The 16,723-nt window shown below is 48.6% G+C and overlaps 1 protein-coding gene across 1 annotated transcript in view; it reads right to left on the reverse strand.

Moving 5' to 3' along the window:
• The window catches only part of LOC119432494 (ATP-binding cassette sub-family A member 2), a 235,232-nt gene that overhangs the window by 59,068 nt on the left and 159,441 nt on the right, over positions 1 to 16,723 (reverse strand). The window contains exon 10 of the mRNA XM_049658514.1: positions 7,611 to 7,796. Within this exon, the coding sequence (XP_049514471.1) occupies positions 7,611 to 7,796 (186 nt within the window). The remainder of the gene's footprint in view (positions 1 to 7,610; positions 7,797 to 16,723) is intronic.

The following is a 16,723-nucleotide window of genomic DNA, read 5'->3' on the forward strand; positions in this document are numbered from 1 at the left end:
TTTAGGCGACGAACTTGACTCTTGTTGTGACTTGGGTGTTTTTCTGTGCGTCGGCGTGCCTCCCCACACATTACCACACTTCACTGCAATGTCGCGCACATTTCACCACTTGCACTGTTCATAACACTCGCGAGTTCATTGTTCGCACCACTTTACATATGTACACTTGTTTTGTCCGCGTTATGCTCTCACTGCTTGATCACACCATCGCCCTACTCATGTAATCCGCCCCCACATTCTGTCGTCCTTTAATGTATTCTATGTGGACACCGTATTCTGGTAAGGTGAGGCTCCCTCTCAATATATCTGTGATCTGTCGGCTTAGCTTTATATACACGGGTTCCTCTGTCGAAAACTGTATCTCGCACCGCCCTACTTCTGTTCGACCGGGGAGATCTGAAAATACTTCCTCGACCTTGAGAATACACCCTCTCAACTTGTGTTGCTACTTGTTTATTTGTCTTGGGCCTGTCCACTGCTTGTATACTGTGTAGGGTATCCTCCTTGGGCTCGACTTGTCCCATTCCCAATTTGTGCCTCAAACATTTCATGGTATTCTACCCTAGCTCACCTTTGGTTGGCTTTGTCCTCAACCCCGCGTCCTTGTCTACGGCAATCAACAAGCAAACACCAGTTTTCTTTTCGTTTTTCCCTTAGCCATCGTCTTTTGGCATACGTCACATGATTTTACACGCCGTCTCACATCACTCTGCACCCCAACCCAAAAGAACTCTTCCGTTATTTTCTAAAGTGTTTTTTATTTCCTAATGACTTGCCATTACGCTATCGTGTCCTATCTCCAGTACTGTATCCCTCAGCTCCTTCGGGACCATCAACTGTAACACTTCCCTACCTGAACTAAATATACACCTCCGGTACAATAGATAATTCTTTATAAATTCCACTACTGTCCGACTCCTTTCCTTTGCACCCTTTCCCCTATCTTCTGTTCCCACTTTCTTATTGACTCATCCTTGTTCTGTGATCCTTTAAATTATGCTGCTGTTATATTTAACCCCTTAACGGTTGTAACCTGCAATGCTGGCAACGGTTTGGTACCATTACTGCTTGCTCGTGTTTGTACTGCAGCCGCTACGTCTGTCTCTTGCATCTCCTCTTTTTGCGCCTTTGAGCGTTCCTTCTGTTCCACGTCCTTCTCTGTCCTCTTCCAACTTTGGTTGGGATCGTCTGCCTTCCTCACTCCTGGTGCATTTCCCACAATCAAATCATAGAGGGGACCTTCCACACATCTAGCTGTGACTAGTCCTGTATAAAAGGATGTCGATATTTCGATCTGTGTCTCTGGCAGATGCTTGAAGGACTTGTCTACCAAGATTACCGGTTTAAAGTATCCGGTCACGCTTTCTGGTGGCATTATACTTTTCCTTACTAAAATGATATTGGTTCCTGTGTATCTCAACATTGTAGCCTTGCGCCCTTCTACCTCGCCTTCCACTACAGGCATGTCCTGCTCTCTCTGTCCATCTTCTCTTGATCTCATAATGCATGCCGTCTTATCCATGGATCTAGTCCTGCATTCGTCTGCTCTGTGACCTTTCTTTTCGCTCAACTGACCCGTGCTTCGTGACGATAACCTCTTACTCGGCAGTTCATCGCTGAATGACCCAACCGGTTACATAGGAAACACCTCTGCAGTCCCCTTGGTTTGTTAATTTGTCCCTGGTTTCTCATCTCTCCTACCGCTGCTGTGTGCGTGTCTTCATCACTCTTGCCCAAATTCTTCAATCCTTGTGCCTCTACGAACTGTTCTGCTTGTTCAACGATCTGCTTTACCGTTTGTAGCTTTCTTTCTTTGAGGAATATTGCTAAACTGTTACTACACCTGGCAAGAAATTGTTCACCTATGACTTTGTCACGAACTGCTTCATACATTTTTTCCGTCTCTGACAACTCTATCCACCTCTCGAAATAGTTTGTCAATCTACATGCGAACAGCTTGCCTGTTTCCGAGTCTTCAGGCTTACATGACCGAAACTTCTCCCGAAACCATTATGCAGTCCACCTGAATCTCCGTAATAAAGTCTTCTTCACCTTGTCATAATCTAACGTTTCTTCTGCTGTCATGCACCCATAGACACTCAAAGCTTCACACACTAAACACAGGCTTAAACCGCTAGCCCACTCGCTCCTCTCCCAGGCCCGACTGCTATGCTTTCAAACCGATGCAAATATGCATCCAAGTCATCCCTTCGCTCGTCAAAAGGTGCCATTAGTTTTCTGGGGCAAATCTGTTTTGGCCTGGCAGAAGCTGAGTCGGATGACGCCGATCCAGGTGAACTCATGCCGTCGTGAGAGCCCGCGCCCATCTGCGCTAGTGTTATCTTTAGCTCCAAAACTTCCTTTTCACTTTTGTGCTGTTTTTCCTTCGCTTGTTGCGTGTACTCAAAAAATGCCATCGCCTCATCCTTCGGCATATTTAAATCTTTCGCTATCGACGCCAAACACTTCCCACTCCATCTCTGCAACTCCCAAGTATCGGTGACTGGGGTGAAATAAATTCCTAGAACGAATCGCGGCAGGCTCGACAATTGTCTCGTGTCACTGATCTCGGAGGTGTGCAGGTGTCATAAGAGATGGAGGCGGAAGACGCATGTCGACACGGTTTTATCACAACCAAACCCCAAAATTTAAAAGGAAAAGTCACTCAACCTAATACATAACACTAACACTAATACAACCTACTTAGTAAACCCTGAGCATGTCCTTATTTCCGCCTACGTTAAGTTCTTGGCGTTTACTACATGAAAGTCAGGGAACCCTGGCCTACGTCGGCGACACTACAAAAGAGGGTCGTCGTACTGCGCTCGCCGTCACACGTGTTTTTCCAGTCCGAAGTCCGTCGAATCTTCCTCCAAGAATTGAGTATTCTGGTCGATGTTATAGTCGTCGCTGCCTTGCCGTCGGCCCGTCAACTCGCTTGTCTTAGATGCCGGTGTCTCGAACTTCGTCGGTGACGTGGCACGACATTCTTTAGGCCCACCTAGGTAGGCCTAACGTCGGGATGCGTCGCAACATTTTTCGAGTGCCGACGTGGCGTCACCAGGACTATCGAACGTGCCGGTCTGCCGCAGAAGAGGGATCCTCTCTGGGGTGCCCGGTCCCGCCTTGAGAGGCTGCAGCCAGTCCAAGTAGCCTCTCTCAAACTTCGCCGAGGTCAGCGGCCACACCTTGGACGGCCAACGTGACGGACTCAGCCGGACCCCCAAGTCTCCCGTCGCCAGAGCGTAGCTGACGGTGCGAGCTTGCTGGCCCAGAGCCACGTCGGTAATCCACGAACAGCGCCGTTCTTCCCTTGAATACAGCTGTGGTCACGTGCTTCTCGTGCTCTTCTTCCTTCTCGCGACGCAGGCGGCCTCTTACATAACACACCAAACGATTCGGCACGCTCGAGATCGGGACAAAAGACGCCTAGCCCACAACTCGGCTAACGTGTAAATATTCGCGACGCGAGATTTTTTTTAAAGACAATGACTACCTTAACTAATTACCCCCCCCCCCCCCCCTTCCGCACGTTTCTGTACCGGGTGTGTTTCTGTTGGTGAGCTGTGCCCCCAGATAGTGCAGTCTAAAGTCGTTCCCTTCGGTTTGAGCAGTCTAAGCATTTAGACCGATGACGACAGCAGTGGTGTCAACAAATTTAAGCACCCCGACGTTCCTCCTAGTCCTCTCTCTCTCGAGGGGTTACGCTATGGAGTCCCGCAGCGATCAGTACCTTCGCCGTATACTCGGCCCCAACTCGCCAAGAAAGACAATGTCTACTGCTGCTTTTGTATTCCTATTCACACCAGAACTCCTGTCAATCATGCTATCAACTAAGCAAGTGAATAAACGAGCTCTTCACAACAATGTAAATTTACTGAAAACTAATTAAATACCGTAACGTGAGCCGTAGCTTAGCGCTTGTCGAAACTACAATATGGAACAACGTTATGATTGTCATCTAAGATGACACTGTAAAGCAGTTCAGAATGCATAATACTACGCTGCCGTTTATTTAAAAGCGCTGCTTGGCTATGTTCAGTTATAAAGTACCATATCTTCCTCTATGCAATAATATTAAAACTACGCTTTCCTTTATGAAATGCTCTGTTTGCTGCCCCTATATATATTAATTCTTCTTTCATGTTCTGTTGAACTATGTTTATTTATGAATTGTTATGTTCTTTCAACGAATTTTTCGTAAATACTATTCTGTATGATCACAGACTAGTCTAGTGTGCTATGGAAGAGCATGATTTGACACATATTTTGTATTCAATTAACGAAAGAAACTGAATTTATCACCGTTATTTTTAGTATTCGATTATGAATACTATTTATTTTTCTGGCCGTTAGCTTTGTCAGCTCATTTTATGTCCACTGCGATACACAGACACTTCCACAGACCTCAAATTTCTTTCTCGTTCAGCAGGCATTGGTTTTATGCTCACATCAACTGCTTTTTTACCGTCTTCGTCTTTATTTCCAGTCGTTTGGCAGCCATGGTTACCAAAACTGAGGAGCGCTTATGAACTATACGCAAAAAATGACCAAATTCGCTTGTTCCTCTCAATCTCACGTACACGTCATTACACTTTTACCTGTGCTGCCTTTTACTTACAAGGTGAGCACATTTAGACCAGGTGAACCAGGACAAAGCTCTAATTCACGGTGTCAGTTGCTTTCTTTTCTCCTTGTCTGGTAGTCTCATAGCTGAACCCACCGTTTATCATTCAGTCGTTACTGCTATAAGAAATCAATTAACGGGTTGGCAGATAGATGTCTCAGCCTAGAGCCAGTGTTTCGACAAGAGGAGTTGCATTCGTCAAGTCAGCAACCAGTTTAACGGAATTGCTCATAGAGCTCACGGTACCTCAAAACTTCCAATGGGAGAGGATAGAAATTCGGCAGAGACACTGAGACTGCTTACATGTGGGACTGCGAAAGCAATATAGTCACTTTGACATGATACATGATCAGGGTTTGCTGATCATAGCAAACCCTGACCGGCGAAATTTTAAGAGCGAGTGACGCGCGGGAGGCAGTGCACTCACTTTATGCACTCATGACGTGGCACTACCTCCTGCCCATTCATTGGCTGCGCCGCCACGGGCCCAATGATGCGCACATTAGGCCACTCCTCTAGACAGCCAGATGGCTGCGACGTGACATGTGAAATGACGCACGCACTAGACACACCCCTTCAGGTAGCCAGAACCGTGCAGCCTCCGTGGCGTCGGGGAAGCGGATTACCTGGTACCCCGGAGGCCCGGGTTTGATTCCCACGCAGACCGAAATGTACCAAATGTTCTTTGCCAACTAATTAATTAACTTCGATAACAGGAACCTGCCTGAGGAATTTGACGTCACTCCCAGCATTCTTGACGTGTTTTTACTCTTTGCGCAGTCGGCAATGTTTGCTACCATCGCTCAGTCCCGCCACCACCCACGACGCCGAAGTTTCGCGTAATTGGGCGTATAATTATTTCGCATTAATAAGCGAGGGCGTAGAGTAAGGCGAGGGGAGTCTAAACGCTCTAAAGGGAGGTGTTAGTTAGGATAGAGTAAAAAAAAAAAAAACGGACAAAAGAGAACTTGCGTGGTTTCGTCCGAAAGGCGAGGCAATGAAAGTGACGCCAAGGTTTAGCGTAGAATTGAGGCTCCTCAGACGGTGTTCTGACACGCGGGGGTGACATCAAGGGGCGACACATTGAATGCAAAAGCCGCTGCACGGCCGAAACCACACTGTGGAAGCTATGACGCAGCTCACTGCGCTGGAATGAAGACCAGCGCCCCTACTTCTATGGTGCAGGATACGATACGGAAGGGAAAGCGTCCATTGCAGCTTCAAGTATACCGTACGTTCCGCTCATACCAACGTATGCACCTGATGCTATCCACCAGTGTTGTATGTGCACACAGCTACACAGTTGGAAACTAGTGTTCGTGCTCGGGACGCTATAACAGCAGCTGAGGCAATTAATCTGCCCCCCGTTTTTACAGCGAAACGCACTAGGCGACCATCGCGTCTCAAACATGCTAACATCGACACAACATCGCATGCTAAAGGAACTCGCCGAAATTAGGCGAACACTACCTGCAGCCACGCATGAACATGACCTGCGAGCGAACAGGCGCCACTCACAATCTGCAGGGCCAGCTGATCAACCAACCCTCCCTCACTTCGGGCGCTTCCCGTCTTTCACACGCCAACTATGTAAGCGTCCCAAAACTCAAGAGCCCCGCACCAGTACGCTTAACACAGTCCGCCCTGCCTTGCATCCCATCTCTCCAAATGATTGGCTCAATCGCCGAACCCAAACTTCGCTTGTCCATCCAAGGCGTGCTGGGCGAGTAAAGAAAGGGATTGTAATCTGTGAGTGACCACCTAGTGGATTGTCCATTTCAGCTGGCGTTAAAGTGCTGATTGGCTGAGTTTGGGTAGGAGCTTGAACATGGTACGCGCCCTCAGCCAATATATTCCCGATTGGATGGAGCAGGGCCAGCTCCAGGTAATCGGGAACGGCCGACAAAGACAGTCCACTCCGTGGACACTCACAGTAATGCCTTCCCGTGGTAGGCAATGAGAATCGCAAAGCAAAAGCTCCGGACTTCGGAGTGCATTATAAGAAAATTTCGTCTTTCTCTGCCTTTGTACGGCCGGTCCACGCACGCACATTCGGCCCTGACAGCAGGGCGGCGGCGGCGCTGAACCCGCGTATGCACTTCGAGTGTCCCTACAATTGCTGTTGCAATAAAAGCAAAGTACTCATCGGGTGTGCGCAGGCGCCGTTAGTCGGGTGCGTCTAGGTTTCCAATGTATAGTTGACCATTCCAAGTGTGGTGACATTGGCGTGAACGTTTGTGTTGCTTGGTGAGGATACGCTTTTAACTTGTAAAACCAAGGGCTTCGTGGAAACTGTTGCGGTCGATATTAATCATCGTCAAACGTTAAAAGGAGGACCAAGCCTACAAAAAAAGTGCAGTAGACTTGTTAGAACTTGCCGAATCACAACCCGACTTCCAGGGAAGCTTTTCTTTTTGAGCTGTTGGAATAAGAACATGAGTTGTCGGTAATTAAACCACATACTTTAAAACGTTGCTTGCATGTAAGCTACGGCTGGCCGATTTGAAACATTCGCCGCATATAACGCTATCCAGCATTTGTTAGGAATTTTCACAAAGGCAGCAAATTCATCCATGCATGTACTTCACTACAACTTTGGTTGCAGGGTCCCCACCATGCACTCCAAGATTTTCTCTAATTTTGACGGGAACAAAAACGTTCTTTCCATGATTGTCAAGTTGGAGAAGAAGGATCGGCATCAGTAGCAAACGCTCTAGCTACGGCAGGAAGCGTGCGTGGTGCGAATGTGCTGAGTCTGAGATGGGAGAATGCTAGTACTGAAAAAGCTCCTTTGTAAAAAGAAGAGAGAGAAAAAAAAAACAGCTGATGATGTAGCTGTCACCCGCGCCTTCTAATCAAATAACGAATGTATCGTTCTATCTAGCGTAGTATCATGGCTGATGCGTGCTACTAACACTGCACGCGACTGTCAAACAGCACTCAATCGTTCGCCTGCGAAAAAAAAGGGGGGAAAATACTGCACCCATTTCGCTGACACCCAGTTGCTCCAGGACCTCGCATTCCTTGATCATGTCTCTGCTGTTCCATGTCTTGATGAACACGGAACACATGGCGTATGGAGGGACGATGAGTGCCACATAGTGCGGGATATGTGACGTTGACTTAGTCAAGTACAGTACACCGTTGACTATTGCGCTGGTCAATGGACCTGGAATCCGGAAGAAACGACACAGAATGGTAAAGATAACCACGGACGATAAAACACGGAAACAAGAAGCGAGAGCTCCAACGAATATTTTCGTAATCCACATTACAAACAAGCTTTCTACAAGTACGTAGAGTGCTGGTTTCTTTGTTATCGCAATGTGAGTTGAAGATCACGCCTAAGGCCCTCGCCCAAGTCACATGATCCCCGTAGCAATCTGTCCACATAAAGCCCCATAGCATCTGCTTTGGTGCGCTCACATGTACTGTCGCGCAACCATGCTTTGGAAGGTGACACGCGAGGTGGTCGTCTCAAAGAGTTGGTTTGGGTTGGCACGGGAAGGAGTATAAGTGCGGTTGTGGCCAAATGGTTAAAACATAGGGCTGCGGTGCTGTGCAGCCGAGGTTCGACCCAGCCATGAGGGACAGTAATTAAAAAATTTGTCAGCATGAGCTATAGGGCAAGACAGCAGCAACCGAGAAGCCACAGTCAAAAAGGTGCAAGAGGGTTCGCAAAGCAAGCGTAGCTTTTAAGAAAAAACTAGGTAAGAACTTAAAGCCGCTAAATCTATAACCATGCGACAGCGTACTTAGGCTGCGATACTTGAGACATTTGCCTGCACGGTCGACAAAAGGGGCCTTAGACACATTCATTTATCAAAGTCACATTTCAATGCCTGGTACCTCATTGTTGATTTTGTGCACCCTGTGACGCAAATGCGTACGCTCAACGCATCTCGAGTTTTTTGTTAGATACCTTAAAGGGTGGTAAAGTCTGACTAGAATGCTATAAATATGCGTGGCCGATATTGCGATCGAACGTTTGTCTTCTGCACAGCAGTGCAGTGCAATGCTCTGATCATTAGGCCATGGCCGCAGTTACTTAAGGCTGAACGGGTTTTCTTTAGGATGTTTAAAAGGTTACAGCAGTGATCTAGCACATTATCAAGACGATTGCGTATAAGCTAGAGGCTTCTGCCCCTAGTGTAAATGGTGTTATATAAGGCGTCCCCGCTAACGTGAACCAAGCTCTTTATTTAAAAAAAAAAAAAAACGACAAATTGAAAAAACAGCTGGATGACACGATCTCAAATGGTTGGGTTTTCAGTCGTCAGACATCGAACAATGCAACACCTTAGGTTTTATAATTGTATCTGGTACCATCCTTTTTATCCTTGGTTTTCATTGAGCAGCTTGGCTAACGTTAGCTGGAAACCACGTTGTATAATTGCAATACATGCATCCGGGAGAACGGGTACGAAAAACATATTTTGGAAAGCAGGCCATTCTGCAGTGAGTATCTGTTCGGCTGCTTTGATGAGTGGTCCTTACGATGCAAGTTCTTCGCTTTAGGTTTTGTAGCGGGTTGCTGAGGCAGAACGGCCAGAGCACCCAATTAAGAACAGAGCCGTTTGTTCACGCTCACACGCGCACGCATTTCAATGCACAGTAGAGACGGGCAGCAGCAACTAGACACTTAGTCGATTAGTTAACAGCATGGGTCACAGATTACGTCGCAAATATTGACATCGATAACGAGCTGTCGGAGGACAATAAGGTGGCACTGCGGGGACTGTTGCGTGAATTCAAGGACTGCTTTGCTCGATCGTCTAAAGTCATTAAGACGCCAATGACGCAGCAAAGGATAATTACTTACGACGATGCACTTCATATTCACCAGCAGCCGTATAGTGTTTCGCAGAAAGAACGAGAAGCAATTCAACGACAAGTCAAGGAGATGATTGACTATGGTGTCATCTAGCCTTCAAACAGTCCGTGGTCATCACCGGTTGTCCTGGTAAAGAAGAAGGACGGCACTCTCCGCTTCTGTGTTGATTACAGAAAACTCAACATCGTCCCAAGGAAGGACGTTTATCCGCTGCCGCGCATAGATGACTCTCTTCACCGGCTACGGCAAATCAAGTATTTTTTCTCCCTTGTCTTGAAATGTGGGTACTGGCAAATTGAGGTAGACGAGCGTGACCTGGAGAAAACAGCCTTTGTCACTCCGGATGGACTTTAAGAGTTCCGAGTACTTCCATTCGGGCTGTGCTCTGCTCCGGCAACCTTCCAGCGGATGATGGGCACGGTGCTCGCTGACCTAAAATGGCAAACCTGTCTCGTCTACCAGGATGATGTGGTCATATTTTCAGGCAGCTTCTCCGGACATCTTAAGCGACTGCGGCAAGTGCTCGAGGCAATACGATCGGCTAACCTCACGTTGAAGCCTCAGAAATGTCACTTCGGTTATGAAGAATTGAAGTTTCTTGGGCATGTCGTCAGCGCGGAAGGCATCCGTGGCGATGCCGAGAAGGCTGTCGCTGTAGCTGCTTTTCCGACTCCTGCAGACAAGAAAAGCGTTCGATGCTTCCTGGAATTTTGCGCATACTACTGGCGCTTTATACGCAATTTCTCTAAAATTGCTGCATCACTGAATCGTATCACCAGAGACGACACGCGGTTCATCTGGAGCTCTGAACAAGAACCAGCTTTCGCCGAGCTTCGGCATCGCCTTCCATCGCCCCCGGTCCTTGGGCATTTCGACGAGGACGCCGAAACAGATATGCATACCGACGCCAGTAACGTTGTTCTGGGTGAGGTGCTCGTACAGCAGCAGGAGAACGGCGAAAAGGTCATAGCTTACGCCAGTCGCACCCTTTCACGACCTGAGTCCAATTAAAATACCACGGAGAAATAGTGTCTTGCCGTCGTATAGGCACTTGCCAAGTTTCTACCTTACCGCTATGGCCGCCCATTCAAGGTCGTGACGGATAATCACTCCTTATGCTGGCTGGCAAACCTAAGAGACCCTTCTGGACGACTGGCACGGTGGAGCCTGCGCCTGCAGGAATACGACGTGATCATCGTGTACAACTCAGGCCGCACATACGACGATGCCGACACATTGTCGCGCGCACCTGTTGAATCTGCCGATCAACACATCGAAGACGACAGCGCTTTTCTCGGCGCCATAAGAGTGGCAGACGTATCGACACGGCAGCGAGCAGACTGTGAATTGCGCAATATAATTGAACATCTAGAAGGCCGCAACGTCTCTCTGCCCCCGCAAATAAATCCTATAAAAGAATTCTGCTGCCAGCAACAACACCGATCTTTTGGTCGTACCCGCAGAGCTTCGTGACGAAATCCTGTTCGCATGCCACGACGAGCCTGCGTATGGGAACTTGGGATCACTCGAAACCTTGCCAGTGTATACGGAAATCGTACTACTAGCCGAAACACGCCACTTGTGTTAAACGAGACGTCCAAGCATGCCGCGAATGCCAAGGCCAAAAGTCGCCGAATGTGAAACCTGCGTATTGTTGAATCCTATCGAGCCGCCTCGAGGGCCCGTCCATCAAGTCGGCATGGACCTCCTGGGCCCGTTTTTGTTGTCTACTGCCGGAAACAAGTGGATAATCATCGCCACAGACTATTTAACCCACTATGATAAAGCAAAGGCTCTTCCTAAAGGCACAGCTTCTGAGGTTGCACAATTTTTCGTACAGAACATCGGACTACGTCATGGCGCCCCACCCTGTGTCATCACAGATCGAGGAGCGGCGTTTACGGCAAGGCTGCTTGAAGAAGGTTTTCAGTTGAGTTACACCACGCACCGAAAGACGACTGCCTATCACCCTCAAGCAAATGGCTTGACCGAAAGGCTTAAGAAAACGATGACCGACATGCTGTCGATGTACTACATATACGTGCAGCATAAGACTTGGGACGAGGTACTACCGTACGCCACGTTTGCATACAACACCGCTACACAAGAGACCACACGCTTCACGCAGTTTTCTCTTGTTTACTGCCGTGAAGTGCAGACGATGCTAGAAGCTATGTTACCATGTGACAATTCTGACAATCTTGATGAAGACACTCAGCATGTCGTGTAACGTCCCGCGGAATCACGCCGACTGGCTCGCGTGAACATCAGGAAGCAACAGTGTATTGACGCGCGACACTACAACCTCCGCCACAGACAAGTTCAGTACCAAGCGGGTGACCAAGTGCTAGTTTGGACCCCCGTCCGCCGTAAAGGTCTTTCGGAAAAGCTTCTTAGTCGGTACTTCGGCCCTCACAAAGTGCTTCGGCGAGTGAGTAACCTCAATTATGAAGTTCTTTCGGATGGCACCCAGCCAGCACGACGCCGACAACCGCGGCCCGAAATTGTTGACGTAGCGGCGGTTAAAAACAACATCGCACATCATAATAGCCGTGGTTTCTGGATCATTGCGTTTTTGCTGGGACAAGTCTTTCTGCCCATCGGTGTTTTGCTTAGCGTCGCGTCGATGCTCTTCTGGGAGGAGGGGCAATGCCACGCGCTTGTGACACTTGCTCCCAGAAGAGGACGAGGACGGTCTAGTACATAAGCTGGCGCCTTGGTCTTTTGTCGTTGCTGCGCTGCCCCTTCGACGACTCGGACTTACTATAACAGCTTCTTTTAGAAGTCGCCTGTACATTAAACGTGACAGTCATCATCATCATCATCATCAGCCTATATTTAAGTCCACTGCAGGAGGAAGGCCTCTCCCTGCGGTCTCCAATTACCCCTTTCTTGCGCTAGCGTATTCCAACTTGCGCCTGCAAATTTCCCAACTTCATCATCCCACTTGGTTTTCTGCCGTCCTCGACTGCGCTTCCCTTCTCTTGGTATCCAATCCGTAACCCTAATGGTCCACCGGTTATCCATCGTACGCATTACATGGGCTGCCCAGCTCCATGTCTTCCGCTTAATGTCAACTAGAATATCGGCTATCCCCGTTTCTTCTCTGATCCACACCGCTCTATTCCTGACTCTTAACGTTACTCCTAAGATTTTTCGTTCCATCACTCTTTGTGCGGCTCTTAACTTGTTCTCGAGCTTCTTTGTTAACCTCCAAGTTTCTGCCCCATATGTTAGCACCGGTAGAATGCAGTGTTTGTACACTTTTCTTTTCAACAACACTGGTAAGCTCCCAGTCAGGATTTGGCAATGCCTGCCATATGCACTCCAACAGAATTTTATTCTTCTGCAAATTTCTTTCTCATGATCAGGGTCCCCTGTGAGTAATTGACCTAGATAAACGTACTCCTTTACCGACTCTAGAGGCTGACTGGCGATCCTGAATTCTTGTTCCTTTGCCAGACTATTGAACATTATCTTTGTCTTCTGCATATTCATCTTCAACCCCATTCTTACACTTTCTCGATTAAGGTCCTCAATCATTTGTTGTAATTCGTCTCTATTGTTGCTGAATAGGACAAAGTCATCTGCAAACCGAAGGTTGCTGAGATATTCGCCGTCGATCCTCACTCCTAAGCCTTCCCAGTCTAAGAGCTTGAATACTTCTTCTAAGCATGCAGTGAATAGCATTGGAGAGATTGTGTCTCCTTGCCTGACCCCTTTCTTGATAGCTAACTTTCTACTTTTCTAGTGGAGAACCAAGGTAGCTGTGGAATCCTTGTAGATATTTGCCATGATATTCACGTATGCCTCCTGTACCCCTTGATTACGCAATACCTCTATGACTACTGGTATCTGTATTGAATCAAATGCCTTTTCATAAACTATGAAAGCCACATAGAGAGGTTGATTGTACTCCTCAGATTTCTCGATTACCTGATTGATGACGTGGATATGATCCATCGTAGAATATCCCTTCCTGAAGCCAGCCTGTTCTCTTGGTTGGCTGAAGTCAAGTGTTGTCCTGATTCTAATGGAAATTATCTTGGTGAATATCTTATATAATACTGAAAGCAAGCTAATGGGTCTGTAATTCTTCAATTCTTTAACGTCTCCCTTCTTATGGATAAGTATAATGTTGGCGTTCTTCCAGCTCTCTGGTACACTTGAAGTTGTGAGGCATTGCGTATAAAGGGCCGCAAGCTTTTCTAGCATGAGATCTCCTCCATCTTTGATTAAAACTATTGTTATTCCATCTTCTCCAGCCGCTTTTCTCCTGGTCATGTCTTTCAAGGCCCTTCTAACTTCATCGCTAGTTATAGAAGGAGCTTCTGTATCCTCTTCATCACTATTTCGAATGAACGTAGCGTACGCCAAAGCATATCTAAGGCTAAATAGGTCGGTCGGAAAATCAGGCGAGAAAACCACGACGTCGTCGAGGTAACACAGACATATTGACCACTTGAGGCCACGCAGCGTATTGTCCATGAGTCGTTGAAACGTCGCGGGCGCGTTGCAAAGTCCAAAGGGGATCACTTTGAATTCGTATAGGCCATCAAGGTTTACAAATGCCGTTTTCTGGCGATCGGTTTCAGCCATGTGAACCTGCCAGTAGCCAGAACGTAAATCTAGGGGCGAAAAGAATTCAGCACCCTGAAGGCTGTCAAGGGCGTCGTCGATGCGCGGCAAAGGATAGACGCCCTTGTGCGTGACCTTATTTAATCGACGGTAGTCAACGCAAAAGCGAATAGGCATGTCCTTCTTGCGAACGACAACGACAGGAGATGCCCAGGGACTGTGGGATGGTTGAATAGCGCCACGGCGTAGCATATCGTCGACTTGGTCGTTATTGAAGCGACGTTCGTCAGCAAAGACGTGGTACGGTCGTTGAAGCAGCGGCTGGTGTAAGCCGGTATCAATGTAGTGGTGCGCTTCCGACGTTCGGCCCAGTTGCGGGTAAGACACACCCAAAGAATTTCCAAAGTGGTGTAGAAGCTGAAGGAGCTCGGAGTGTTCGGCAGCGGTTAGTATGGTGGCGATGGAACTGGAGAACATGTCACTCGACGACTCCTCCAGCGTTTAAAGGGCGCGGAGTTCGTTGGAGTCAAGATGGAAACATTCGTCTGCCACGGTAACAAAAAACGAAGAGTCAAAGTGTTCCATGTGGCCGAGACATTGACCGACAAGCAACGTAACCGACGCAGAAAGTGAATTGTGCACAAAAGTATTGCTGATGCCGTCGGCAATGTCAAGCGTTGCAAAAGGCAGTGGGACGGCTTTGCGATTCATAACGATGTCAGATGGCGTGAAGAATACCGTAGCATCGGTGACGGCACCGCCGATGACTAGTACAAGGGCAAATGAGCCAGGTGGGATGTCTGTGTCCTCACGCACGACCAGTTTAGGCGGCTGATCAAGAGCGTTGTGGGATGGTGCGTCTTAGAGCGGCGAAAATTCAACTTCCGCTCGTGCGCAGTCGATGACGGCATTATGACGGGACAAGAAGTCCCACCCAAGGAAGACGACAAGTGAGCAGGCAGAAGGAACAATAATCTCGCCAATATAAATAACGCCTTATAAAAGCACATGAGCAGTACAGGCTGCGAGAGGTGTAACGTGCTGCGCGCTTTCCGTGTGAAGCGGCAGTCCAGAGAGCAGCGTGGTCACCTTGCACAGCGAACGGCAGAATTTGACGGCTATAACATAAATGGCCGTGCCAGTGCCCACAAGCGCAAAAGTATGAATACCTTCGACGGATATGGCGACCACGCTAGCAGGAGAAGAGCGAGGGCTTGGGCAGTTCGGAGATGGTGCAATTCTTGCCTCGTGAACTGCGGCGCTTAGTTTTGCTGGCCGGAGGGTGCAGGTCGGCGACGCACTGGGGAGAGCGATCTTCGACGAGGCGTTGGGGAGTGGCGCAATGGAAATTCAGGGAAGTTAGCAAAAACATACTGCTGGGAGGTACCCGGTGCTGATTGGCCCATGGGCTGACAACCATACTGGAACGGCCGGGCAGCGTTGTCGGAAGTTTGAAGGCGACGGCAGCAATAGCGAGAGACGTGCCCTGGCGTGCAGCAGGCGTAACAAATGGGACGATTGTCAGGTGTCTTCATGGATTGCTGACTCTCGGCCCGGCCCATGAAGCAGTAGGAGTGGCGTGTGGTGCAGACTGTTGCAGGATCGATAAAGGCGTCTGGGGAGGCCTGCGCACTACCTGTGCATAGGTAGGAGGTGCGGCAGCAGGCTGCACTGCCTGCACATACGTAAGAGGCGCGCCTACAGGCTGCGCTGCCTGCGCATACGTAAGAGGCGAGGCTACAGGCTGCGCTGCCGTCGCATAGGGAAGAGGCGCGGCCACAGGTGGCTGATGGTGAGCGACGGGAACAGCTTGAGCGACCTCTTCGGCAATGACACTGCGGAGCGCTGTAGGCAGACGATAGGACGGCTCCTGAGTGAAGGGGATGAAGGAAAGTTGACGGGAAACTTCCTCGCGCACGAAGTCTTGAATCTGCTGAAGCAGTGGAGAGTGGTCGGAAACGGCAACGAGACTCGATAGCGAGTTGGCGGTCGACAGAGGCTGCTGAGTCAGGGTGCGTTGCTTCTTCAACTCTTCGTAGCTCTGACATAACATGACCACTTCAGAAACGGTGCGCGTATTCTTAGCCAAAAGCACCTGGAATGCGCCGTCATCGATGCCCTTGAGGATGTGCTGAACTTTATCAGCTTCAGGCAGGGCGGCGTTGGCACATTTACAAAGGTCGACGACTTCTTCAATGTAGCTCGTGAAAGTTTCACCAGTCTGCTGTGCACGGGCTCGCAAGCGCTGATCTCGGAGGCGTGCGGGTGTTAGTAGAGATGGAGAGGGAAGACGCATGGCGACACAGGAAGCGAGATTTTAATAAATCAAACTCAAAGCTCAAACTAAAAACTCGATCACACTCAAACTAACACACACTTAACTAAAACACAATGAATAAATAAGTGTTACTAAAAATACGATCTAATGAACAAATAAACATGCCCTTAATTCCGCCTATGCTAAGTCTGGGCGTTTTCTCCACAAAAGTCAGGCAACCCTAGCCTCAGACTGCGACTATACAAGAAAGAGTCGTTCTTACAGAGTCTGTCGATGCACGTATTTTCCCGGCCGGAATGTTGTCAGATCTTTCTCCATGTCGTTGTTCTTTCCGACTGTCGCATAATCGTTGCTGCATTGAAGTCGGTCCGTCCACTCGCTCGTTTCGGAAGCCTCTTTGACCCGG

The sequence above is a fragment of the Dermacentor silvarum genome, chromosome 11, assembly GCF_013339745.2.
Source record: "Dermacentor silvarum isolate Dsil-2018 chromosome 11, BIME_Dsil_1.4, whole genome shotgun sequence".
NCBI lineage: Eukaryota > Metazoa > Arthropoda > Arachnida > Ixodida > Ixodidae > Dermacentor > Dermacentor silvarum.